We start from the raw sequence: 27,034 nt of genomic DNA on the forward strand, positions 1-27,034 counted from the left end.
TGGGTTTGTTTGGGATATTCTATTTAATTCTTTTTAAATTTTGTAATATGTGTTTTTTAATGTTGTACGCCGCCCTGAGTCCTTGGGAGAAGGGCGGCATATAAATCTAATAAACCAAACCAAACCAAACCAAACCAAACCAAACTTCATTCTGCCACTGATTCATTCCAAAACATCCGTGTCAAATAGGTTTTGGCACATGGCTGGATCATATATAATATCATATACAGTATGCTAACTGGGTCTGATTGCTTTCTATTTTAGCTCTAGATAAAATCCAATGGTTGGGCAAGAACAGTCTGAAGGAAGTAAAAAAAAATAACATCAATTTAACAGTTGGTCTGTTTATTTCTTCTTCTTTAAATAGGCACAGGAAGAAAAGGGTTAGGAGAAAATTGTGGAATCTTTTGTTCCTTATTTTGAACCTACCAGTATGTAGTTAAAATATCAGAAACTGAAACTTTGGATGATGGATTATTCACAAGATCTTTTATGAGATGGCAAGCAATAAAACCAGCAAAGCAACCATACTTTCGATTTGCTTGAAAGATAAGCTTGTGTAATATTTAACTTTCATGTTAAATATTAGATATTTTTCTATTCATTAAATGAGATAATGAAAAACTTCCGTTCCTTTTTTGAGAAAGGGGTTGTCACATCATGATGGTTGTATGAAAGAGACAGGGCATGTATTGCAGGCCAAATGCTGTTTACATCACTTTGATTCTCTTGTCCACTGCCAACTCCCTAGCAATCATGACAGCAATATTATTTGGGGTACATGTATCTAAAGCTCTATTTAAAAACTGCTGTTAAAGCTCTTTTCAGAGGGCTCAAGGCCTGGATAATAAAAACCAGATGTAATATTTCTTTCATAAATTCTTAATCCCATCAATTTTCACCAGACATCTTACTATGTTTGTCCAGACACACTTTCACATGCCTAATTTGGCTTGGGTGATATTTTCAAAATGTGTGGTACATTTGAATTATATAGAGTCCAATGATGGCAGTTTTGAACTGGAGCCGTCGCTAAATAGCAGAGGTGGCAATAGAAATAATTGAAAAAGTAGCCGTCTTCTATTGGCCTAGACGATCCTCTTCATTTTTCCTCCCACAGGCGGAATCACCTCATTGAAAATGGCTGGAGGAAAAGCTGGGAAGGACTCCGGAAAGACGAAAACCAAGACTGTTTCCCGATCACAGAGAGCCGGCTTATAGTTTCCTGTTGGTTGTATTCATTGGCACCTGAAATCGAGGACAACAAGTCATGGACATGTGGGGGCTACAGATGCTGTGTATAGTGCTGCAATCTTGGAGTACCTTACAGCTGAGGTTCTTGAGCTGGCAGGGAATGCGTCTAAAGATTTGAAGGTAAAGCGGATTACTCCTCGTCATTTGAAGCTTGCAATAAGAGGTGATGAAGAACTGAATTCATTAATCAAAGCAACAATAGCTGGTGGAGGTGTAATTCCACATATTCATAAATCTCTCATTGGAAAGAAAGGTTCAAGAAAAAACAATTTAAAGAATTACTTATTAGAACTTTCAAAAAGCTATGTTGTCCATTTTTAGTGGATTTCCAGTGGACTTCATCTGTGAAATACAATTTTGCCTTTCTTTAATCTTGAAGATGGAGCCCATCAAGCTTTCTAACCAAAATTCTGCACTGAAGTCTTAACCTTATTTCAGTGTTACATGGCTTCAGAGAAGCTATTGTTTGCAGTGGTTCTTGACTGTTTTAGATATGTTGGATTTTAATGGGATTCTTGACATTGTTGCTAATCTGTAATTTTTAATGCATTGAGTACATTTATTCAATTATATTATGAAAATTTAAAACAGATTTGGACATCAACATTGCTAATTAAATGAAATTATAAAAATTTGAATTCTAAAGAGTCCAATGACATTTATGTAAAAATTAAATAAACATAACCCAAAATAGATCCTTTACGCACTTCTTTAGTTACAGGAACTTTTCCTATTATTAGAAATCTACTGAAGATTGCACAAAATCAGAAAAAAGTTCCTTGTTATACTATTTAAATTTAATAAGTATCAAGAGCCTCAAAGTCATAAATGTTATCAATTTGCACTATAAATTGACTCATTTATAGAGTCAAAGGTTGCACTTAATTTAGTAACAGTTGGGAACAAATGTCAATTGTTAGAAACTGATTTCTTTATCTGGTAATGTAGAACCAATGATAGTTTATGGCCTTTCCTTTAAATCTGCCTGTTCTTTAGCTACAATTTCTATCCAATATTTGTGTTTCTGAAAAAAAGTGATTGGTAGGGATGGTTGGAATTCATGGATCTGATAATGGTTTCCAAATTGCTAAATTTAGCACAAACCTAATATCTGAATTATTCTTTTCACATCAATATCAATCAGGCTGTTAGTTCTATAACTCCTGGCATTACATCTATTAAATTTCTTAAGTATTGGAATCATATTTCTAAGTTTCTAACCCTTTTGGATATAACTTGTATACAGGTGAAACTTGAAAAATTAGGATATTGTGCAAAAGTTCATTTATTCCAGTAATGCAACTTAAAAGGTGAAACTAATATATGAGGTAGACTCAATACATGCAAAGCAAGATAGTTCAAGCCGTGATTTCTCATAATTGTGATGATTATGGCTTACAGCTCATGAAAACCCCAAATCCACCATCTCAGAAAATTAGAATATTATATGCAATCAATAAAACAAGGATTGTACATAGAACAAAATCGGACCTCTGAAAAGTATAAGCTTGCATATGTACTCAGTAATTGGTTTGAGCCCCTTTTGCAGCAATTACTGCCTCAATGTGGCGTGGCATGGAAGCTATCAGCCTGTGGCACTGCTGAGGTGTTATGGAAGACCAGGATGCTTTAATAGTGGCCTTCAGCTCTTCTGCATTATTTGGTCTCATGTCTCTCATCTTTCTCTTGGCAATGCCCCATAGATTCTCTATGGAGTTCAGATCAGGCAAGTTTGCTGGCCAATCAAGCACAATAATCCCACGGTCATTGAACCAGGTTTTGGTGCTTTTGGCAGTGTGGGCAGGTGCCAAGTCCTGCTGGAAAATGAAGTCAGCATCCCCATAAAGCTCTTCTGCGGAAGGAAGCAAACTCCAAAATCTCCTGGTAGACGGCTGCGTTGACCTTGGACTTAATGAAGCACAGTGGACCAACACCAGCAGATAACATGGCTCCCCAAATCAACACAGACTATGGAAAATTCACTCTGGACTTCAAGCACCTTGCAGTATGTGCCTTTCCATTCTTCTTCCATACTCTGGGTCCTTGGTTTCCAAATGAGATGCAAAAGTTGCTCTCATCAGAAAAGAGGAATTTGGACCACTGAGCCACAGCCCAAGTCTGTTTTTCTTTAGCCCAGGTAAGACACTTCTGACATTGTTTGTTGCTCAGGAGCGGCTTGACAAGAGTAATACGACATTTGAAGCCCATGTCCAGGATCTGTCTGTGTGTGGTGGCTCTTGATGCACTGACTCCAGCCTCAGTCCACTCCTTGTGAAAGTCCCCAACACTTTTGAATGGCCTTTTCCTGACCAGGCTGCAGTCATCCCTGCTGCTTGTGCATCTTTTTCTTCCACACTTTTCCCTTCCACATAACTTTCTATTAATGTGTTTTGAGACAGCACTTTGGGAACATCCAACTTCTTTTGCAATTACCTTTTGAAGCTTTCCCTTCTTATGGAGGTTGTCAATGATGGTTTTCTGCACAACTGTCAGGTCAGCAGTCTTTCCCATGATTGTGATTCCTACTGAACCAGACTGAGAGACCTTTTAAAGGCTCAGGAACCCTTTGCAGGTGTTATGGCTTAATTAGATGATTAGAGTGGGACACTTTGAGCCTAGAATATTGCACCTTTTCACAATATTCTAATTTTCTGAGATTGTGGATTTGGGATTTTCATGAGCTGTAAGCCATAATCATCACAATTATGACACATCATGGCTTGAATTATCTTGCTTTGCATGTCATATATTAGTTTCATCTTTTAAGTTGTATTACTGAAATAAATGAACTTTTGCACGATATTCTAATTTTTCGAGTTTCACCTGCGTGTGTGCCCACAAGCCTATCAACCATGGGACCTAGCAATCCAAATTACTTTTAAGGAGTTTAGCTGAAGAAAATCCTCCCCAGGCTACCATATTATACAGTAACTGCTAAATTCAATATTGCAGGCATGATGATGATGATAGACTAGAATAATAGCGTTGGAAGGGTCATTGGAGATCTTCCAGTCCAATCCCCTGCTTAAGCAGGAAACCCTACACCAGTTCAGACAAATGGTTATTCAATCTCTTAAAAACTTCCAGTGTTGGAGCATTCACAACTTCTGGAGGCAAGCTGTTCCATTAATTAATTGTTCTAACTGTCAAGAAATTTCTCCTCAGTTCTAAGTTGCTTCTCTCCTTGATTAGTTTCCACCCATTGCTTCCTGTTCTACCCTCAGGTGCCTTGGAGAATAGTTTGACTCCCTCTTCTTTGTGGCAGCCCCTGAGATATTGGAACACCGCATTCATGTCTCCCCTAGTCCTTCTTTTCATTAAACTAGACATACCCAATTCCTACAACTGTTCTTCATATGTTTTAGCCTCTAGTCCCCTAATCATCTTTGTTGCTCTTCTTTGCACTCTTTCTAGAGTCTCCACATCTTTTTTACATCATGGCAAGCAAAATTAGATGCAGTATTCCATATGTGGCTTTACCAAGGCATTATAAAGTGATGATGATGATTATCATTACAGTAAGGCTGCTGCTGCTTACCGATTGTCTCACTTAGTGACCATTTGAAGTTATGATAATAAAAATAAAATAAAATAAAAGCTTTGCAACCAATCTTTGCATTTACTACCAACAGTTACCTCCCTCATGCTCATCATTGAGGTGCTTTGCACTTGGCATGCATTTACAACTCTGCAGAATCCCAGAGTTAAGTGATTACCACAACTTGCTTGAGACAAACAGAGTTAATAAAGAACACAACAGTAAAAGCGTAAGTTGCAGTCATGTGATGGTTTATTTAACAACGAAATGGGAAATAAGATTATAAACCTATCATGGTCATGTAATTTCTAGCCTAGCAACTGAGTTGCCAGTCCCAATTCTGGTCACTAAATGGGGACTACTTATAAGCTTGGATTAGTTTCATTTCTCCATTACTCCACAGTTTTGGTTTACTTTATGGATTCAATTTTTTCTTCTTCAAATTGTTAGGCTGCTGAGCAATTCTGAAAAAATATCTATTTTTTAGCCTCTTCCATATATGATTTCTTCCTCTTTTGCTATTTATCTGGCCTAGAGACATTGCTACTTGTTCTTCCCTTATGCTCATTCATATTTTTTTTACAAGAACCTCATTTCTACTCTGAATTCTTTGCTAATACCTTGTTCTCTGGCCCACGTCAAGAAGTTTCCCTTTTTTTAGTGGAAAAAGAGAAGGAAGTCTCTTTATTTCAGACGTTCTATACCTCATCTGGTTTCCTCCTTAACTTTCTTGTGTCTTAGATTTTATGAGCCTAGCATAACAAAGTAGATTCATAGATCTGAAATGAGTCTTCTTAGTATAATTTAAATACAGATGAACCCAACTTAAGCTACAATTGTAACATATAGGAGTTGTAGAAATAAACCATGGTCAATTATAGGACCCTAAACTGTGCTTCCAAAATAACATAAGCCACATTTCAATCAAGGATAATAATTGTTGGGCTTTAATGAAGTCTTTGTTCCTGTAAATACAATTTTATCCACACAAATAAAGGCATAATTTTAATTTTCAAGTGTGCCCAAAACCACAAAATCAGATCAAGAGAGACTTCAGTTGGAAATGAACATTTTTTGTACAGGTGTTTCCTGAGTAACCAGAAGGTGGCAGGCTTTCATTCCAAAACTATAGCTCCTACTTACCACCACTGGAAACATCAAAATTTTGATATCTCCTTGTTTTTATTTATTCATTCTTTCTTTTTGTTTTTCTATCTATCTAAAAGCTCATTATTTGATAAATCACAAGTCCCCGAACCTTCCCATAAAGTCTTCTCCCTGTTCCTGGTGTGGTTAGTCTCCTAGCTCACAATAAAGGTAACCCTCATTTACTGATGGCAAATAAGACCTCCTTTGTAACTCCTTTGCTAACTGGTATAGTTGTAAGGTGTGATGTCACATGTCTACTCTGACTTAAAATGGCAATTCTGGCAATCCCACTTGTCATTATTAGCTGTGCCTTTGTAGTGTCCTGTGGTCAAAATAATGTATTCTGTATAAACGAGTTTCATATTTCATTGTAATTGTCTATTCAAAGTCTATGTCTGTAGGCAACTGTATAGGAGATGGCCATGCTGAGCCAGAAGGAGGGTCAAATCACGGGTGAAATGCTACCGGTTCGGACCAGTTCACCCGAACAGGTAGTAAAAAATGCTACTTCCGATGATCAGCTATGATGTGTGATTTATATTAGCTAGAATCATCAGATTTCCTGCTTTCTAGCTAATCTAAATTGTGTGGCATAGCTGATCATTGGAAATACCATGGATTCCCTCCCTCCCCCCTGCTGTTCTACTTACCTTTGCAAGTGCATTTGGTAGCATGCTCCATCCATCTACCTGGACATTGCTCATGTGCAGAAGGTCCTGCACATGTGCGGAGGTGGCACACTCATGCTCACATTTGTGAACCAGTAGTGAAGGTAAGTTGATTTCACCCCTGGGTCAAACACATTATCAGTCATGAGTCCCGGTGTCGCACAAGAGATCTGAGACCAGCCCACACTTAATTATTTTCTGTTCTTTACTCCTGCTAATTTCTCTTGACCATTAGTAGTTCATATTCTTGTACAGAGTTTAAGTTTGCAATAACTTTTTACACTCCTTTGAACTACCTGATTCTCCTGATTTCCCTGGTGCTTGACATTTTGCAAATGCCATTGGTCTTCAATCTATTGAATAAAGGGGGCCAAGCATTTATTTTATAATCCTGTAGTATCAGTCTTCTGGCCACAGTATTCAAAATCCATTTATGTTGTCAAAATTGGTGTAATAATTCAAAAGAATTTTATCTTTGACAATTTTAGCTTTTGTTCTATAGTCAAATTTATACATGCCACTACTAATTCCTAAAACTTGTAAGTATAGGGCATTGCAGAAACATATGTATTAAAGAAGCCGTATCCTCATTACACCTCCAACAAAGTGCCATTTTTGTGAGTCCTTTTCTGAACAAATGTAATAGAGTTCAATGAGCTGCAAACATTATTTCTTGTTGTAAAAATCATAATTTGAGGTCTGTCGGCCTTCTTGCCTTCTTACCCTCTACATTCTATACAAGATAAGACAGTTTCCCATTTCTAGGCAATATAGGAACCTCTAGTTTTTTATTCAACTCATTTCTTAACATCCGCATATCAAAATGGTTTAACCATAACAAGTATAAAAATTAATAGTTTTTTAGTTTTAAAGGATTTAATAAGTTGTTCTAGTATCTAAGGTATGTCAGAAGCTGAAAATGCTGCTAGTAAAAACAATGTTGCTAAGAAAGATAATTACAAATATTGCCTTTGGGTTATAACTTATAGATAATATTTGTATCCTGTGGATGATAATTTCCTCTTCACACAGAGTATGTTAAACATTCTACTTCATCATTTATCAGAAGACTTTACTGCACATTTGTATGTCTGTGTGGCCTGTTGACAATTCATCTCATAAAAGATTTTGATCAGAGGTGGTATTCAGCCGGTTCTCTCTGGTTCGGGTGAACCGGTAGCGGCAGCTGCGGGAGGCTCCGCCCACCCATTCCAACTAAAGTGCAAATACTGCGCATGCACAGAAGGCGGTATTCATGTTCAGATGCGGTCCGTGTGAGTGAAATGAGCACTCACATGCGCTTACATTTGCAAACTGGTAGGGAAGGTAAGTGAATCCCACCACTGATCTTGATGCATTGATGGACTTTCTGAAGTGAGTTGTTAGAATATCTGCATAGAATATCAAGCCCAGTTTTCTTTAACCAGCTGTTCCGCCATATTATTTCCTGGCTTGGCATTTCGAAGGAGTGTTTCACTTGAAGTGAAAAATTTGCAGAGGCCTATATTGTTGGCTGGATGTTTATTAATGAAGTCCAGATATTTTGAGATACTATTCTAATTGGCCATAGTGGGACTGAATGACAGCAAAGAGTGAATGCCATGACATCTATTCACCAAGAGCACCTTTAAGGTGTCCCTCTACTCTTTCTCCCATCTGTAGGAATGCTCACCTAGTTAAGGAAAAATTAAGCAAAAGGAAATCAAACCCTTAGATTGAATAAAACTGGGTAATTGCACATTAGGACTTGATTTAACACCAGATCTTTGTGTTAAACATTTTAATGTTTTTGTTTTATTGTTTTAATATGATTTTATATGTTGTTTTAATTTTGGGGAGCCACCCAGAGTTTAGATAAATAAATAAATGAATAAAGAAAAGAAAAGCACATATAGACAACGGGAAATTCATAGAAAATTACAAAGCTGTTTGTTTTGTAAAGCCTCTGGTGGCCAAGCACAAGCTGCACTGAAGGATAAAATAGTCAGAAAGCAATTAGCCTATTAAGATCAGAGCGGAGCATTTGTTATATTGCAGCTTGTGCCTGTTTCATTTCTCCCTGCTGTAGGAAAAATGACTCCAAAAGGGTTGACGGCATTTATTAATAAATGTGCTATGTTCCACTTGTTTTAATGGAAATGGAATATTCCAAATATTAAAAAATCAACTGCAATCTAACTTAGTCAATTTTTCTATCACTGTAAAGAGACAGTATTCTGCAGCAGTGGTGGGTTTCCATTTTTGTTTTGGAAGATTTTTTTTTTTAAATGAACACAAACAGACAAAAACAAAAAACACAAAACCATCTTCCATTACAAATTGTAGAAAGTATGACATGCATCCCTTCCACAGTCTTCATCTATAATTCATATTGAATCACATATTTTTAAATCAAGTATGCAGTATTTATATACATTCCTTTCATCATATCTTAGCCTTGTTTGACTGTGTTTTTATATACTTTTATATGAAATATTCCAGTTCAAAGCAAACCACATAATGGCATTAACCTCTCCCAACATCTTACAATAAAATTGCATCTTTATAACGTATTCTAAATAAAAAGTTGATTATGTTTAATTTCTAAACTTCCTTTCATAGTCTCCATTTGCAATTTATATAGAATTTCCTCTTAACAAACCAATAGATATATATGCATTATTATCATTAGCAATCATTTATTTAACTATAACCATTATCACTTCATTTTATACATAATACTCTAAATTTAACTAAATTTTATTTAATTTTTATTATCAGCTTTCACTACATCAACCTGTGTCTTTCCAGTAATAGTGCAGACTTATGTCTCTTGCCATTTGTAGCATTAGCATTCTGATTAATTTGTTGGTAAGTCTTATATAGACTTCTCTTTGCAAGTTATTGTTCATTTCATTTCTTATGTAAACTCAAAACCCCCCATTTGCTTCTTCAATCAGCTTATCTTTAGTTATCACTTGTGCTTCTGATAAAGTTTCTCTCCTTACTTCCATCAATTTTTCTCTCTTTTTTGCTTCTGTACTTTGAAATCTGGAATAGAGTTCCAGTCCATCTAGCTCCTCTTTCCATATTCCACTCTTTTCATTTCTAGCCAGGCTCAGTTTACTATCAATATCAACAGTTTTCTTGTTTCTTTGATAATTTTTTCCCTCAATTTTTAGAACTCTGTCCTCCATTTTTTCCATTTGATAAACATCCTCAATTTTTCCATCAAATTTTACTGCGCTGCATTCTATATTCTCCAATCTCTTCTCATTTTTTTCTTACTGCTAAGATCTTTTGAATTCCAAACATAATCATTTGCAATGTTAAGGTTTCTTTTTCTTATTGTGCCATTTTCCAATTTATAAACACTGCCACTATAACATTTAAAGCTTTTTGTTAGATTTGAAGCAAGTTCATTTATAATCTTTCAAAGTCAAGGTCTCTCCTCTTTCCACTCCAGCTATTAAAAGAGCTCCCAAAGAGCACCTGTATAAACAACCCATGCTCTTCTTACTCCAAGTGGCAGTGTTACTTCCTTTCCTTCTATTGTTACAGTTCTCTTTGTATTCCTTTTAATATCTTCTTTATAATCAAAACTTACAGAGAAAAGGGAAAAAAACTTCTTAAATGGAGAAAAAAACCATCCAGTCCAACATTGTAAAAATAAAATAAAAAATTCTTAATCCATTGGTATAGAAAAAGAAATAAAAAGGAGAAGAAGAAAAACTAATCCATTCAGTTTAAAAAAGTAGGAAATATTTACAAAAGCTCCATCCATGAAAAAAGATTTTAAAAAACAAGGATAATACACTGTCTAACATAGCTTAATTTCGCAGCTTACTTTCTTCTGTTTTCAAATTTGATTTAACTTTGATTTTTTTGAGTAGTCTCTTGTCTAATAATAAAATTTCCTCACCAAATGACACATTTTCTCTTTCAGCTTTCCTCCCATTCCGGAGCTGTCCCAACTTCAGCAGCTTCAGTGGCTGCACTTCTATCGCTGGCATGAAGAGGTTCTCTTGGATCAATCAGAGACTTTGTGATGTCCCTGAGATCAGCAGGACGTACTCTTCCCTGTCACCATCTCTGCAGGATGGTTTAGGTCCAAAAGGACCGTCCAGCGATAAAAGTATTGACTGCGATCCTGGAGCTCCAGGTTCGCACGTCGTGTCATCGCTATGCTAATTCCTCCTGATTTCCATTTTTTTTTACTACTGGCTTGCTCATGCACACGTGTGTTCACAACACTTCTGCACATTCAAAAAGATTCTGCGCATGCGCAGAAGTGTCTGGGTAGGTGGGCAGAGCCTCCCACCGTCACCACTACCGGTTCACCCTATGTGTTCTCCTAATAGGGTTAGATTAGGTGTAATAGATAGAAATGTTGAAGTAATCCATTGGTAACACTGAAGCAAAACTATTTCTAGGTTTATTAATCCATTATACTTTATTTGTCCTCATTCCTTCTGCATATCTAAAAAACAAATTACTATTCCTTTGTCTCAGCCTAATCATAAAAAAATATTACCACTTCTTTTCATTTTTCTTAGTTTGGGTTTTTCATTACAATGTAGAATATTTCACTTTAGGACTCCAGCTAGACAGCCTTATTCATTCCATTCCATTCCACCTTTCACACTGCAAGTGTAAAGGGTATTTTTTCTTCACCCACTCAGCTTTTTTTGTGTGTGCAAAAGTTCCTTCAAGCCATTTGATGCTTCCCTCCATATCTAAGATCTAGGTCTATCTAGTATGTCCATGCATTCAATGCCAAAGGCTTTTATGCTATGACATAAAAGCTTTTCCCTTTTCCCATGAATAAAATGAAGCTAATAGTAACCTGTCTCAGAAATTACTAGTTAAGACAAATGTACACACAGCGAGAATATAAAGTAAACTTAAGAATAGATAATAGTTCAATAACAGCAGATCAAATTGCTGCAAATGAATGAAAGTGACAATGGGGATTTATGCTATTCAAGCAGTGAAATTAGGACATATTTGTTCAAACAACAAACCAATGAATATCCTGTACATACAATGCTCTGGCAGAGGAAGCTTATCCTAGGATGATTTGTGAACTGTTTGAAATGTGAGATCTGCCATGTTATTTTATTCTTTGAAGAATAATTATTAGATTTTTGTTTATATGTTTAAGTACAGAGGATCTACAATTCAGTCAGGGCATTATACTATAATGAATACAGCAAACACATAACCTTTTTAGTTTCTGCATTAGTTTTTATTTACCTTGACAGTGATGTCACCTTGAGTATATCACTTTATAATGGATCTGTGGATTATGGGTGTGGTTTTCACAAGGATGTTCTTTGATTGGCATTGATGTAGGAAGCTAAAGAATTTGAAATAATCCTTTTTTTATAGAATGAAATAATGACTCATGGGTGTGAAACCAAACACTGTTTTCTTTGGCTTCTCTGTAGACATCAAATTGATCAAAGAGTTTTTCAAAAGAAAACTTGGTATATTTATGTATTTTATTGGGGGAAAATGTGTGTGAGCGTGTGCATGTGTGCATGCACGTGTGTAAGAGTAAGCAGAAGAAAATCCATATCAGCAAATTACAACTGATATATTATTGCATATATTACACAAATAATTACAAGCGTCCTAGAGACATTTGACCTAGATATTCTGAATATTTGAAGGACCATCTTTTCCCAGTCACAACTTCCCAATCTGCCAGAGGAGGGAGGCAGGGAATGCTATGGGTCTCCACTCTTAAAAAGCTCCATCTAGCAGGATCCAAAAGAAGGGCTTTCTCCATAGTGGCTTCATCCCAGTAAAATATTATCCCCCACGAGGTAAAGTTGCTCCCCACCACTTTGACAGAGTTTTGCAAGGCCCTGAGAACCTGGTTTTGCCAATGGACCTTGTGACCCCAATGTGGGATGGAATCCATCAAATGGCTCATTTGATTGTTGTTGCCAGGAGGGTAGGGGTTATTGCTTTTTATTGGCTTTTTTTATTGAGTTTTCATCCCTGTAAGCCATCTAGAGTAACTGAGAGAAGTTGGGCAGCCTAAATAAATAAATAAGTAAACAAACAAACAAACAAACCAATAAGTTTAAAAAGAAATAAACTTGAGAGAGTAAGAAAGCAAACTTGGTATTAACATATAATAAATATTGTGTGGTGCTGTCTATTAAAATGATCTCTATGCTATGGATTTGCCATACCATGATGCAGTTCCCCTCTCAAAATTTGAATACATCTCCTGTTGCCTGAAGCTTGCTTTTTTCTCCAGTTCTGCTCTCTTTCTTTCTCAGTTCCTCTAGTTGCTTCTTGTCTTTTTTTCAACACTCTTTGTTAATATTTACGGGTGACCAGGCAATGTTAATTGTTTTTAATTTAGTATGTGTTAATTTCCCCTTAGGTATTTTAAATACCTATTTCTCACACACATTTTAAGCAACTTTTCCCATTTCCTGTTGAGTATCTTTTCCCATTAGCTTTTCTGCTTATTATTTCCAATAATACATTTATCATAGATTTATTAAAATTCATTTTAAAAAGTATAAGATATGAATTTTTGGAAATATAGCTTTGATTATGTGCCATCAAATCAGTACTGACTCTTAGAAACCATGCAATTTCTCTAAAACTACTCCTGAATTATATGAACTCCCCCCCCCCCCAAGTTCCTCTTACTTCTATTTTTTTGACTAAAGTGGGTTATGGATAAGTATTTAGATAAATATCAAGTCAAGCATAACATAATTTATTAAACCAGTCAGTATATAGCCAGTAAGTCAAATCAATATTTTAAGATTCCACCATACATAACATTTAATTAAAAAGGAAGAAGATTTCTACAGATAACATTTGCAAATTCTGCTTTTTGTAATTCAAATTTTCTTCTCTATCTAAACAACAACTCTGTTTATTAAATTCCAACATATTTATTGGCCTTTTTCGTGCACGTATCTCTTCTGCCCCCACACATTAATCAGATTTGTAATATGCTGTTGAAATAAATATATAATTCTCCAATTTATAGATTTTTTAAAATTCCGATATAATCATTCTACTTTGAAGTGTGTGTGTGTGTGTGTGTGTATTTGGTTGTAGAATTAAATACCATATATTGTAAGAAGAAGAGAGGGTCAAACAAAAAGCTTTTAAAGCTACATTTACAGAAAAAGATAGAATTGTGTTTTTAAAATAGTCCTTTTTTTCTTATTTAATTTTAAGATAGAATCCACAATCTAAGGCCCAGATATATAACACATATCTCTATTTAGCACCAAGGATTTAGGAATGCCAATTTTAAATTAAATGGCTGATTAAGCAATTCGATTGGAGCCAGTTTTGCGCTGCAACTTATTTTGATTAATAAATCTGAGTTTGAAGATTCAAACTTTCAATTAGTTTCACTAAATTTCCATTAAAATTAAGAGAACATAAATCATGAGTGATTTATTCCACTACCAATCAACCCATATTTTTACTCAGACAGGACTGGTCCATTTGTAGCTCATGGATTGTCTGCATCTCAGAAGCTGTTTTTGAATAGTGAGTGAATTCTTCCATTTTCCCTATGAAACCAGCCTTAGCTTTAGTGCATGTGTGTGTATGTATGTCTCTCTCTCTCTCTCTCTCTCTGTGTGTGTGTGTACAATGAATTTAGAGCAGTAAGAATACAGTAATAGTAAACTATTTCTTTGCTGGGAAGAAAAAGTCATGACTTCCCATTTGTCATAATTAATTTTTAAAATTAAGGAGTGCAGATGACTACAAGAGGGAGCAATGTGTGTGGAGTGACATGGATTGGATGTATGGCTAAGCGCTGTGTGTGACAGGGCTAGGCATGTTCAAGGGCACAACTGAAAGGGTTTACCCAATATCTGGGGCAGTTCCCTGGACCCAAACTTCTGCCTATCCCTTGTCACAAGGGAAACATTGAGGAAATCATTCAGTGAGTCAAATGGTTTTAACACAAGTGCCCAATTATGCAATCAATGAAGAAACAAAGAGCTTTCTGTTCTTTTAACTAAAGTAGAAAATAAGAAATTATATTTAATAACATGATTGAAATTATTCCTTTAGAGCAGATTTCTCTTTCTAAATTAATCTTGTTTGCTCTCCTTTACCGTAGAAATTAGGAGAAGAGTGGATTGGAGAGGATAATTTTAAAGTTACAGCAAAGAATTTTCGTTTCCTTCAGGAAGACAATTTTTGAAATCATTTTTTCTTTCGTTATGTTTGTTACAAACATAACATGCCATTTATTTCATGGCTGACTCTACATCTTCTCTTCTCTCTCATCAACTTGGGAGGATACTACTTTTCCATCCACCATTTCTTCAATCACAGTCTTGATCCTCAGAGTTTTATTCTTTTCTGGAAATAAGGATAGGAAAATTAAGTCATTCAACAAACAACAATATGATATCAGTGCTGGTATGAGTAATGTATTACAATTTTTAAAAACTTGTTAATTTCTGTTAATGTCACATCATATTATGACTGGAATATAATGGAAATGAAATCTGAGCCTCTGGAACAACAAGCTTCATGGCTAAATACAGATATAAATATAAACCTATTAAATTTATATAGAGCTTAAAGATCTAACTCGAGAATCAAAGGGAGCAAGGGCAGCAGAGGGTCTTGATGTGATCATTTGCACACAGGGAAAACTCTGCTTACTAGCCTTATTGATTGATTGACTGATTGATTGATTGGATTTATATTGCCGTCCATTCGTCCTTGGCGACTCAAGGTGGCTTACAGAATATAATATTGATGAGCCAAAAGAGGGATCCTTGATGAAAAGAACATGGATTGTCAGGACTTCCAGGAGTGTAATTGTCCCTAGTCTTGTTCAAACTTATTCAATCCAGTTCAACCCTTAGCTACAAATATTTTCTTCTATCTGCCCTTTTGTTTCCTCCCCAAATGTAGACAACTGGGGGGGGGGGAAGAACAATAATCTCTTATGGCGTTCCTGGTCTATGGGGGAAAAAAAGTAGCATGAAGTCTAAAATAATATCATACTAAGAATAAAAATTAAGAAACATCAATCTGTTTATGTGAGCAGCCAAATCATCTAAAACGTGGATGCATCAAAATGACATTAGATTATTCTTCACTTGATAAGAAATGGAGCACACATAGCTTCCAGGAGGCTATAGTATAAATATATGTGGAAAGAATGTTCTATAGCAGCATTTCTCAACCTCAGTAACTTTAAAATATGTGTATGTCAGCTCCCAGAATTCACCAGTTGGGATGCTGGCTGGGAAACTTGGGGGGGGGGGGAGTGGAAGTCCATACATTTTCAAGTTGCTAAGGTTGATAAACTCTATTCTAGAAGTAGGATACTCAGGCTGATATTTATCTAATTTATATAGCTTCCCATCTTGAAAACAAGTGTATATTAAAACTAATCTTGGTATATTTCTGCGGAAATCGGTGTCTGCAGTAAAATAGCTTTTCCAGTGAAATAGTACCTCCAATGGAAAAAAACCCACTAATGTGGTGAACCTTTCAATGGGGATTGAGAACATACTCTTACCTTGTTCAGCTTCTTTGCTTGTCTCTAAATCTGAAGCAGTCATTCTGTTTAAAAAAAACAATGTATATTGTCAGTGTCCTGGTTTTGTTTTAAGGTAGCCTTTACAAACCTGGTGCTGTTCACAGCTCCCAGAATGTGTGAGCATTAAAGCATAGCTCAAGTGGGCATCAATTCAGCAAGGGCCATTTAAAGGAATTACATGTCATTTGCTAAGTCCTAGTTCTTCATTTCCATTTGCCCAGGACAGTTTCTCAATCTTGGCAACTTGAAGATTTTACCCATTTTGTTTATAGAATCTTTTCCCTAGGTAATGGCTTTCTGCTAACTTTCCCAACTAAATTTATCTGGTCTGAATTATTTACCTCCAATTCTCCCCTTCCAGGAGTTTGCGATAAGTAGCAATCTCTTCTTCTAGCTTGACTTTAATGTCCAAGAGGGTGCTGTATTCCATAGCCTGTTGTTCCATGTCATGCCGCAGCTGCTTTAGTCGGGCCTTAACGTTTTCAATGGCCATTTGAATTTCAGCAAATTTATTTCTGTAAAGAGCTTCAGTTTCTGCCAATGCATTCTCTCGTTCATTTTTCTAGAGGAATATAACAGATGTATAGTTGGACAGGTACTGACACTAGCTAAAATTTGGCCTCCAGAGTCCAGACTGAAGGGTGTTGATTTCATTAGAATTTGCTTCTCCCTACCTGCTCAGCAACAGTTCATGGTCATGATAAATTTAGCAGTGCTATTAGTTTTGATAAAAGTTGTAAAAGTGTGGGACTCTACTTCTTTGATAAATACAAGAAGCATTACCCCAGTCTCATGGGCTTTTAAAAATCTTACTAAAATAGTATATAGCTAAACCTGGTTGAATTTATTTATTTGTTTATTTATTTATTTATATTTCATACTTCTTTATTGCCTATCTTCCAATCATTATCACATATTATTTAGTATACAATCCTGGTTTCTCTGAAACCATTACTGAATAATAACAGTTTCAACTTGCTATTTTACCAACTAATTTCAAATGGAGTCAACATTGGTAAATATACCATTGTAGGAAACTTTAGCAATTAGTGGTTGGCCCTACCTTATTACATAATGAATCAAATACATTTTTAATACAAAGAGCACATAATTTATGGACTTTCCAATGATTTTATGCTTTCCAAAAATTGCTACTGTGTAAATATAAAAATTATAATTAAATAGCTGCTGAGAATTTTAAGATTACACATTGCATTAAATACAGAAATAATCACCAACAAATCAGCAACCTTATGTACTTTAATAATCCGACTTTACCCAGTTCAGTTGAGATCGTAGTTCAATATCCAGACTTTGGAGTACACTCTTCCGGTCTGTAATCTCACTTCTGTGTGTTTCAAGTTCCTGGGTAGTTGTGGTGACTTCCACATTCAATTGGTCAATCTGAAATGCAATTTAAAAAAAATACAGTGAATACAAGGCAAATAATACTGTAATACAGGGAACAGGTTTAAGAGGATTAATTAGAGATCTAAAATATTTCACTTGATATAGAAAGATGGTTCTGATACATCCTAAGTGTATCTTGTTAATATCTGCACAGTTAAGGGGATACAAAAGTAATAAATACTGTAGTTGCTAACTACTACTTGAGGAGCCACGGTGGTACAGTAGTTAGAATTCAGTACTGTAGGCTACTTCTGCTGGCTGCCAGCTGCCTGTAATTTGGCAAATCAAATCCCACTAGCTCAAGGTTGACTCAGCCTTCCATCCTTCCAAGGTGGGTAAAATGAGGACCCAGATTGTTGTGGGCAATAGGCTGACTCTGTAAACCTCTTAGAGATGGCTGTAAAAGCACTGTGAAGTGGTATATAAGTGCTATTGCTATTATAAGGACTGAAAAGGGCTATTTTAGAATTAGATCAGGTTGGTTTATATCAGAATTCACAAAACTCAGTATTTCAAATGCCTTTACTTCCGACGTCCTCATTCTAATCTCATTCTAAAACAAATCTATGGATACAAACAAATACTGTGACCACAGGGATACTTCTCTTCTTCCACCCATTCCTTATATCTGAAGAAAAAGTATGTATAAATTAAAAAAAGTGTTTGAATTTCAAATGTGTTGGTCCAAATAAAGAAGCTGGCCTGCATTTTTCTATGTGGGGCCAATGTGCTTAATAAAGCTTCAGGGAAATTTAGCTTGAATTTCCAGTTTGTGAACAATTAATGGCTTGTTTTACAGATGAGTTCCAGGAAGAAACACAAACAAAACCTTAATAAAGTTTCTGTAGTTTTCAAAGTATTAAATATAATAACAAGCATCACCAGTTTATCAAACCGATCCTTAGCTTCTTGGCGGTTCTTTTCAGCCATGACTTCATATTGTTGACGCATTTTTTCCATCACTTGGCCCAGATCAATGCTTGGAGCAGCATCTAGCTCCACAGAAACATGCCCCCTCAGCCGTCCGCGTAATTCTGCTATTTCCTATAATTGTTAACAAAAAGTATTAATTAAATCTATGATCAATTCAGAAAAATGTATTCTTATCAGTTCCTATATTCCATTAAAGTATTTGGAGCTATAAATTTGGCCTATTAGCCAAGTAGCTAACCAGCGATCACATAGAATTATCATGGGATTGAAACAGATCTTAGATTCTTTCTAATTCTCAATAGCCAATTTAGAAGAAAATATGAAGAATTAGAGGCAATGTAATTGAAATACAGATCTAAAGCAAATTTCAGAACCTGTTAATTTCCAGGAACTTTAACGTCTCCAACATGGGTCATTGCTCATGCTAGCTGGAAAAGATGAAAGTTGAAATCATCTCAGAAACACACGGAAGTTGACCCCTGTTATAAAGTATCCTAGTTTATAGGCAGTCCTTTCAATCCTGTATATGCTTTATTGAAGAGATATCCAGTCCAGAATAAAGAACCATGAAAAGAATCATGAAGCAAGGCTTTGAAATCTAGAGTTAGTCCATGAGTCCATGAACATCTAGCTGAGGAAAGTCAAAGGTCACTTACTGTAGACTATATGGCCTAGTGAATCTCACTAGTCAGTAACCCATTATTGGGAGTCAATATAAGTTCTGATGGCTAAGATACTGTTGTTTTTTCCAATATATTTTTTCTGTCTGTGGCCTATAAAAAGCTATCAGTTCTATAACCCTTCTTCCTTCACTAGGTCATATAGTCTAATTGACTTCTTCATTCGCTGGACTTTATAGCTTAATATATTAAACTAATGCGGGCTGCAAAAGTGCAGACAATAAGTAGCTCATAGAAAAGAATCAGAGTATTAATATCGTTCTGTTGTCATCTTGATTTAGTTGTCTGAATTTCTGCAGTCAAATCTGAAAGTCCTCATGCATGGATCAATGTTCTATGGTGATTCTGACTAACATAGTTCTCTGTCTCTCTCTCTCTCTGTGTGTGTGTGTTTTCCTGGCTTAGTTCTACCATGTGTGTTAAAATGAAGGCATCTTTAGCTTCTATAGATCAACAACTAGAATAACAAACCTTAGGAGGAACAATCAAACTCCTTGATTCAATTGGTGATGTGTCCTTACCTCCTCATGTGTTTTCTTGAGGTAAGCCAAATCTTCTTTCAGATTCTCAATATTGTGCTCCAAATCAGTCTTAACTAGTGTGAGCTCATCAAATAGTCCCTGTAACCCTGAGATGTCATTTTCCACACACATTCGCAGGTTCAACTCAGTTTCATATCTATTAATTTTTTTAGAAAAAATGTATAACAAGTCAGGATTGTTGCAAAATAATCAATTTCTCCACCAGTTCCATCTTATTTTTACATATGGCTAGCTTCTTAATAATAATTTTGGTTTCAAATTCTGCTTTCTGATGTCTTGTAATCATTTTGTAAGTATTAAGGCATCACAAAATACATTGTTGGAATTGTTACTAAGTTTTGGTCATGGGCTTCAGCAGCAACAGCAGTCAATAGCATTAAAATGGAGGGTGTGACTGGGTGGTTAAATCCCTGTTTCTTTTAACAGCAATCACGTACTCACAACTGTCATATTGATGTTGTTGATCAACCTTCTCTACATTCTATTTATGGTGTAATTAATCTGTTGCAAGATAGCTTTATCTCGATGTGAATTCAGTTTTGAATGCTTTGTAGGTTCTTTCCCAAAGCTATTTTGAGCAGGATACAAAAAAGCAAAGCCCAACCCAACCACCCTTAAGTATATATATTAATCTTGGACTACTCCCTTGAAAATATCTAGATGTAGTCTGCTGAAAGGCAGCATTGGTCAAACCTGTTGTAATGTGTTTTCTTTAGATTATTCTTTAAGCACAGCGACTCTTCAGTTCATTTCAGATACATTTTTTAAAATATTTGTTGTCTTATATCTTATAAATATTACCAGCTATCAAGACATCATATATTGACTATATTGCTACTGTGACTGAAAAGTGGTTTCAACAGATGGCTTGACCTGTAAGTGTAGCCATCTGTCAAAACCCTTCTCTATCCATGCCCCACTTAGTTACTGGGGTTTGTGAAAAATTGGGAAAGCCTGACTCTTTCAAACCTGCTATTTTCTGGACTCTATGGACCAGTTGAGCTCAGGCTGTTAGTAGAAGCTTGCTGGCCTGCTGAGGATCTGGGGGAAGAGCTGCCTCATAAAGTAGGAGAAGTAGTTCTCTCTAAAATGTTGATTGCTTTCTATAGGGTTTTTATTTTATTTTAGAATACATACTTTACTCTGAAATCATCAGCAGCCAACTTGGAATTGTCAATTTGCAATATGATCCTGGTGTTATCTACTCGGGCTTTGGTAATCTGAGAAACAATAAAATATAACAAAAAAGCAACACATTATTCTTTTGGTTTGAGTCCTTAGAATAATTAACTAGAAGTTAAATACTATTAAAAAAAAACACTTTTTTCAACTGGATTTCAAGTTTTATCTAAAAGGCAGCAGCATCCTTTACAGTTTGAGTATTTGGACATTCACATGTGGAAGTGTCCTTAAATATCATTCTCTTGCAGATGAACTATTATTTGACTGCTAATTCCATATACATTGGTGATGGAACATATTTTCCACTGCACTTGCTTAAGAGACACAAAGCTAGCACTATTTGTTGCTGGTGGTAAATGCTAAATAGTACTTGAATGTAGGACAGGCCCTGAGAACAGGCCCAGAATCTGAAATAAAAGCTTGTCCAGCATTTGTGTGATGTCATCTATCTCATTCTCATCTTTCAGTGGTCCTAAAGCCCAATATAATATCGTATGTATGTATGTATGTATGTATGTATGTATGTATGTATGTATGTATGTATGTATGTATGTAAAATAAAAGTCATCATTGAAACAGAACTTTTGGTAGTACCCACATATTTTACAGTCAATGAAAAATATTTCTTAAATTGTGTTGCAATTGGGATTCCCTTCTATATACAATCCATTCCATTGTGATTAAAAGTCTAATGTGTACATTGTACCTTTGTTGTAACCCAGGAATTGGGGAATTTCTAATAGTATGTAGCACTTGTTATTCCCTCCCTACCTAGCCATCCTTATGTTAGTAAAATGTCATGAACCATTTCTGGGAATAAAACATCCATCCATCAATAGCAATAGCAGTAGACTTATATACCGCTTCATAGGGCTTTCAGCCCTCTCTAAGCGGTTTACAGAGAGTCAGCATATTGCCCCCAACAATCTGGGTCCTCATTTTACCCACCTCGGAAGGATGGAAGGCTGAGTCAACCCTGAGCCGGTGAGATTTGAACCGCTGAACTGCTGATCTAGCAGTAGCCTGCAGTGCTGCATTTAACCACTGCGCCACCTTGGCTCTATCAGTTGCAAGCATAAGTATTTGTGTACTGTTAACTCTCAAAGCAGTTTGTTATCCATATTATAAAATATTTATATAAAGGAGAAGAATCTAACAAAAAGATAAAAAGTCTAAGGATGGGATTTCCTAGCTTAGACATCAACTTTACCTGTCCTGTTTTCTGGCAATAAATCTTTCCTATAGCTTTTTAAAAACTGTTTACTGAACCAATATGTCTATTTTACTAATTCTTTCTCATTTCAAACATCTCTTGATCTAGATGACTAAACTGCAGATTTAAAACAAAATTTGACTTTCCACATCTTCACAGGAAATCCTTTCTGAAAGAAGTGCAGGAGTCCCAGTGGTGGAATTCAGCCAGTTCGCACCTATTCGGGAGAAACTATTGGTAATTTTCTAAGCAGTTCAGAGAACTGGTTGTTGGAAGAAATCTCCTTTTGTTTTTTTGAACTTTACAGGGCTAATCCTATAAGGAAGGCAGGAAGGAAACATTCTGGTATTGTTTCTAGCCTAATCTTTATTGCCCTGCTTACAGAAACTGCCTCCCTGGTGAACCCTTATTATACTGTAACAGCTAAAGTGAAGCCCGCGTCAACGTGAGTGATGTTGAGTTGGCCATGCCCACCCAGTAACATGTCCACCAAGCCCCACCTACTCTGCTGATCATTAGGGCAGAGAATCGGTTGTTAAATTATTTGAATCCCACCACTGAGGAGTGCATATGCTAAAGATTGAATCAGATTTTTATTTCAGTTAGTTTTTCCAAAAACTAGATGTAATAGATCACTACATACAGTGGTACAGTGATACACTACAGACACCCTGGCCAACAGATCTCAGTGGAAGATCATACAATAAAGGAAATTGAATGGTGTATTAAATGTGGTTGTCAGACATTCAGCAAGCTAAGTGTAATTTTCAAAAACAATCTTCTCCTATGCCTGAAGAGAAAAGCTTTCTATTAGTGTGCTGCCTGATGGGCATTAACATCACAATTGATACAAAATTTATAAGTGGCGCAAAGAGCCAAGGAAAGATGCATGGCATTATAAGGTAAAATAGAAAAACCTGCACATGGATTAGAGAATAAAAAAAAGTACAATATCATCAAGAGAGTAAAGGAATTGAAATGGAAATGGGCTGGTCACATAGCAAGAAGAATCAATGGCGGGTGGACCAAGGCAGTCATAGAATGGATCTTCCTTAATAAGAAGCATCCATGAAAGAGACCTAAAACAAGTTGGATCAATGATATCAGCAAGTACTGCAGGAACATTTGGCAAAATAAAGCTCAGGACCATATTGCTTGGAAACATGTGGAAGAGGCCTTCATCCTGCAGTGTATAGACAATGGCTAAAATGATTATGATGATTTGAATATAATATTATGAAAGAGATTAGAATAGCTGCAGAATGGTTACAAGAGAGGTGTGATGAATTAATTAAAAACCTCACACATAAGGCATTTCTGATCAACCTTTGGACTTTCAAAACAATTGTCATGTGAAAAAAAAAAGAGAGGAACAAGTGTCATAGGAGTACTATAATAATAAAACAATTATGGTAGGCAATAACATATATAGTATTTGCTCTGAAATTAAATATGCAGGATTAGACAAGGAACTGTATGAGTTTTTGGAATTATGCATAGGTTTCCAACATTTATCACTATGGATGTTGATTTAGGTATATGGCCACATATATTTAGAAATATTGAAGTAGTGAAATAAAAATCGCTTCCTCACAGTATTTAAAGTAGTGGTATAATAATGCCATCCTTGATCAAGGAAGTTTTTCTTGTTCTGTAACATAGTGAGTATTGGCAAACACTTCCCAAAAATGTCATTTAACAGGAATTATGAAATGTGGCTTTTCCATGGCAGCCCCTGCCTTGTCAAACATCTTGCTCCCCAAAGTTTAGCAGACCTCCAATCTTTTAGCCCGTATTTTGCAGAGGGGGATAGCCTTTGCTCATCTCCCAAAGCTGCCGCCATTGCAGCTGCGATGGGCATAGGGGAAGCCTGGCAAGCTGGGTGCCCAAAAACCCCTGTGCACAGGGCACTCAGCTGTCTCCAGCTGTGCCCGAGCTGGAGGAGGCAGTGGTTGCCAAGCCTCAGGGCATGCGAAATGGCTACATGTCAAGGTTGATAGATAGCAACCAAGAATAGAATGGTTGCCAACCTGGTGAATACTCTCACCCCCCTCTCAATAGTTCACCATTTTGGAAAGACTGTGAGATGGCCATAACGCCAGATATTTGGAAAATGAAAAGTGTGATACTTGCCAGACCTAGGTTAGCCCCCTAGGGCGGATGTCGGCAACCTGCAGCTGGACTTGGCAGTGGTATAGGGAAAATTGTAAAAGGGATGTGTGGCCCAACAAAAGGGAATAAAAAGCAGACAAAATATGTTTTGGAGGTTGTCAGTGGCATAAGGAAAATTGAAGTAAAAGCACAATGACTATATATGTATACTTTTTTGTTTTTTTTTTCAGATGAAACTACAATCAGGAAAATACTTGAATGCACAGAAATGGATAAAATGACAATAGAACTAAAGAGAAAGAGAAGACTTCTATAAAGTATGGAATAAAATATACAAGTGGCTAGAAAACAGAAGCCAAGACAGAAAATAGAAAATATAGAATACAAATATATGGAGATATAAATAATGAATACTATTGTAAGTGTTAATACTATGTTTGTTACATTATAGGACAAGGTTATAGTGAGAGGAAGGCAATGCAGAAGGGAGAATTATAAAAGCTAAGAAAGCCGATATACAATGCTGTAAAATTATTGTATATTGTTATGTATGTTCTGTGTTTTGTTTTGCCTTATTATGTTTTTTTCTTTGCTGTCTTTCCTATTATTTTTAAAGATCAAAACATTTAATAAAAATTATTCATAAAAAAATGAAAAGGGATTATAAATACCATAAACATAAAATGGAGCTTGCTCAGAAGCTGAAATACACCAAGTAAATGAGATGAAGAGTGTGAAGTAGAGGAGAGAGGCAAGGGAAGAAGAGAGGGATAGGAGAGAGGGTGGGGGAAAGAGGAGAAAAGAAAGGAGGAGTGGAAAGGGGAGGGAGGAGAAGAAGAGAGGAAGGGGAAGAAGAGAAGAGAAGGATGACAGAGGGAAGAAAGGAGGTAGGGAGGGGGAGGAGAGAGGGAGAAGAAAGTGATGGTTAAGGTACAAATATGGTGTATGGAGAGCAGAAGAGCCAATAATTGTTTTTGGGAGTTGATGGTAAGATGAATTGATGTAAACATTTAATAATACAATACGATGTTGGCTATGTAATAGTATAAATGTGATTATATGTTATGAAAATAAAAAACACGTATAATCAGAAAAAAGAAAGATGAGAGGGAGATAGGAAGGGAAGGAGGGAGAGGGAGAAAGAGAGAGATAGACAGAGAGAGAGAGACGGAGGGAGGGAGGGAGGGAGGGAGAGAGGGAGAGAGAGAGAGAGACCTGTTTCCCATAGAAAAGAAAAAACAAATCCTAGGTAGGCACAACTGGGGGGAGGTCATGTCCCTGGGTGGGAGGGAGTGACATCAAGTTGGCCATGCCCAAACAGGTTTTGTGGCTCCTGGTGTTTTGTTTTCTGTGGGAAATGGGTCCAAAAGGCTCTTTGAGTGTTTAATATTGCAGACCCCTGCCCTAGCATGACTAGATATACAACAAAAAGAGCTGAGGTGGCGCAGTGGTTAGGGTGCAGTACTGCAGGCCCCTTCAGCTGACTGCAGTTCAGCAGTTCGGCTGTTCAAATCTCACCTGCTTAAGGTTGACTCAGCCTTCCATTCTTCCGAGGTGGGTGAAATGAGGACCCAGACTGTGCGGACAATTTGCTGACTCAATTTGCTAAAAATCTGTAAACCGCTTAGAGAGGGCTGAAAGCCCTATGAAGCGGCATATAAGTCTAATAAACAAACAAACAAACAAACAAACAAACAATACAATGTCAGAGCCTCTATCCATCTTTTTTTCTTTTTACTGCACAATTGGTAGGCATCTGACAGCCCTACAATATTCAATTAGAGAAAGGCACTTATAATGCCTTCATAAACATTATGTCATATTATTGTTAGAAGACAATGATTAGATTAATGACATAACCATGACATATCCTCCATCAGACTGCAACGTAACTTGCCTTTAGAAACAATACATTGTCTACTCTTAACTGCGTCATGCAGTAAACTCTTCAGAAATGAAAGAGAATCTTACCTTATCTTGAAGTTCTTGGATTACTTTAAAGAAGTCATTATAGTCTTGCTTAGCAATAGGGGAACTCTTTTGATGCCATTCCCGGATCTTTCTTTCAAACTCAGAGTTCGAACTTTCTAAGGTGTGTACCTTTTCCAGGTACGCAGCCAAACGTTCATTCAGATTCTGCATGGTAGTTTTTTCATTGAATGTAAGCAGCAGTTCATTTATGGAACTGCTGTGTTGCAACTTACTGCCAAAGGTATTGCCGTAGTTACTGCCATATGAAATTCGGGTGCCGGAGCCCCCTGCTCCTCCATAGACACTGGGTGGTCCCCATGACTGTTTGAAAAAGGCTGGCATTCCATGGGAGTCTTTAGGGATATGTGTTCCACTTTTTGTAAAAAAGGATACGTTTTGGAAATTGCCAGGTCGAGCCATTGGTAGTGTGTATATATATATATGTGTCTAAGGAACAAAATATATCCGGCACTCTTGCAGGAGAAAATGCTGCCTAGGACAGTTTTGGACCTTTTTATTTGTGTGTAAAAAGGAGAGTTGACACGGCTGAACTCCGCCTTTTTTGATAACAGTTATGGGGAAATTGGCATTATTACTATTTTATTCCATCCTATGGCTTGGCAATAAAAGAAGCATTTAATCAGCCTTTGTGCTTCAAAGTCCAAAGTCCAGAAAAAAAACCAATATTTCTTTGTGATTATTTCACTATACAGTATTGTCCCTTTAGACTTCAACCATAATTTGTATAATGAGGCCTCTCCCTCAGGACAAACTAAGGAAAATGTCAATAGGAAGGCTAAAGTTTATACTCATATCTCTATTTAAATAAGGTTTG

At 36.4% G+C, this 27,034-nt stretch overlaps 2 protein-coding genes across 2 annotated transcripts in view; one reads left to right on the forward strand and one right to left on the reverse strand.

Moving 5' to 3' along the window:
• Nucleotides 1-11,094, forward strand: part of LOC106545315 (histone H2A.Z) — a 30,816-nt gene extending 19,722 nt beyond the window's left edge. The window contains 2 exon segments of the mRNA XM_014061833.2: nucleotides 1,121-1,374; nucleotides 10,535-11,094. Of these exon segments, the coding sequence (XP_013917308.2) occupies nucleotides 1,141-1,374; nucleotides 10,535-10,603 (303 nt within the window). The 5' untranslated portion in view covers nucleotides 1,121-1,140 and the 3' untranslated portion in view covers nucleotides 10,604-11,094.
• Nucleotides 11,095-13,320: 2,226 nt separating this feature from the next.
• Nucleotides 13,321-26,704, reverse strand: LOC106545313 (keratin, type I cytoskeletal 19). The gene is made up of 8 exons (XM_014061829.2): nucleotides 26,200-26,704; nucleotides 20,859-20,941; nucleotides 19,701-19,857; nucleotides 18,449-18,610; nucleotides 17,435-17,560; nucleotides 16,498-16,718; nucleotides 16,136-16,179; nucleotides 13,321-14,958 (listed from the first exon to the last, which is right to left on the reverse strand). Exons 1-8 carry the CDS (start codon nucleotides 26,617-26,619, stop codon nucleotides 14,861-14,863), a joined length of 1,311 nt encoding a protein of 436 aa, XP_013917304.2. The 5' UTR covers nucleotides 26,620-26,704; the 3' UTR covers nucleotides 13,321-14,860.
• Nucleotides 26,705-27,034: the final 330 nt, after the last annotated feature.

The sequence above is a fragment of the Thamnophis sirtalis genome, unplaced genomic scaffold (genome assembly GCF_051295495.1).
Source record: "Thamnophis sirtalis isolate CommonGarterSnake01/CBP01778 unplaced genomic scaffold, rThaSir2_p1.2 scaffold_4, whole genome shotgun sequence".
Taxonomy (NCBI): Eukaryota; Metazoa; Chordata; class Lepidosauria; order Squamata; family Natricidae; genus Thamnophis; species Thamnophis sirtalis.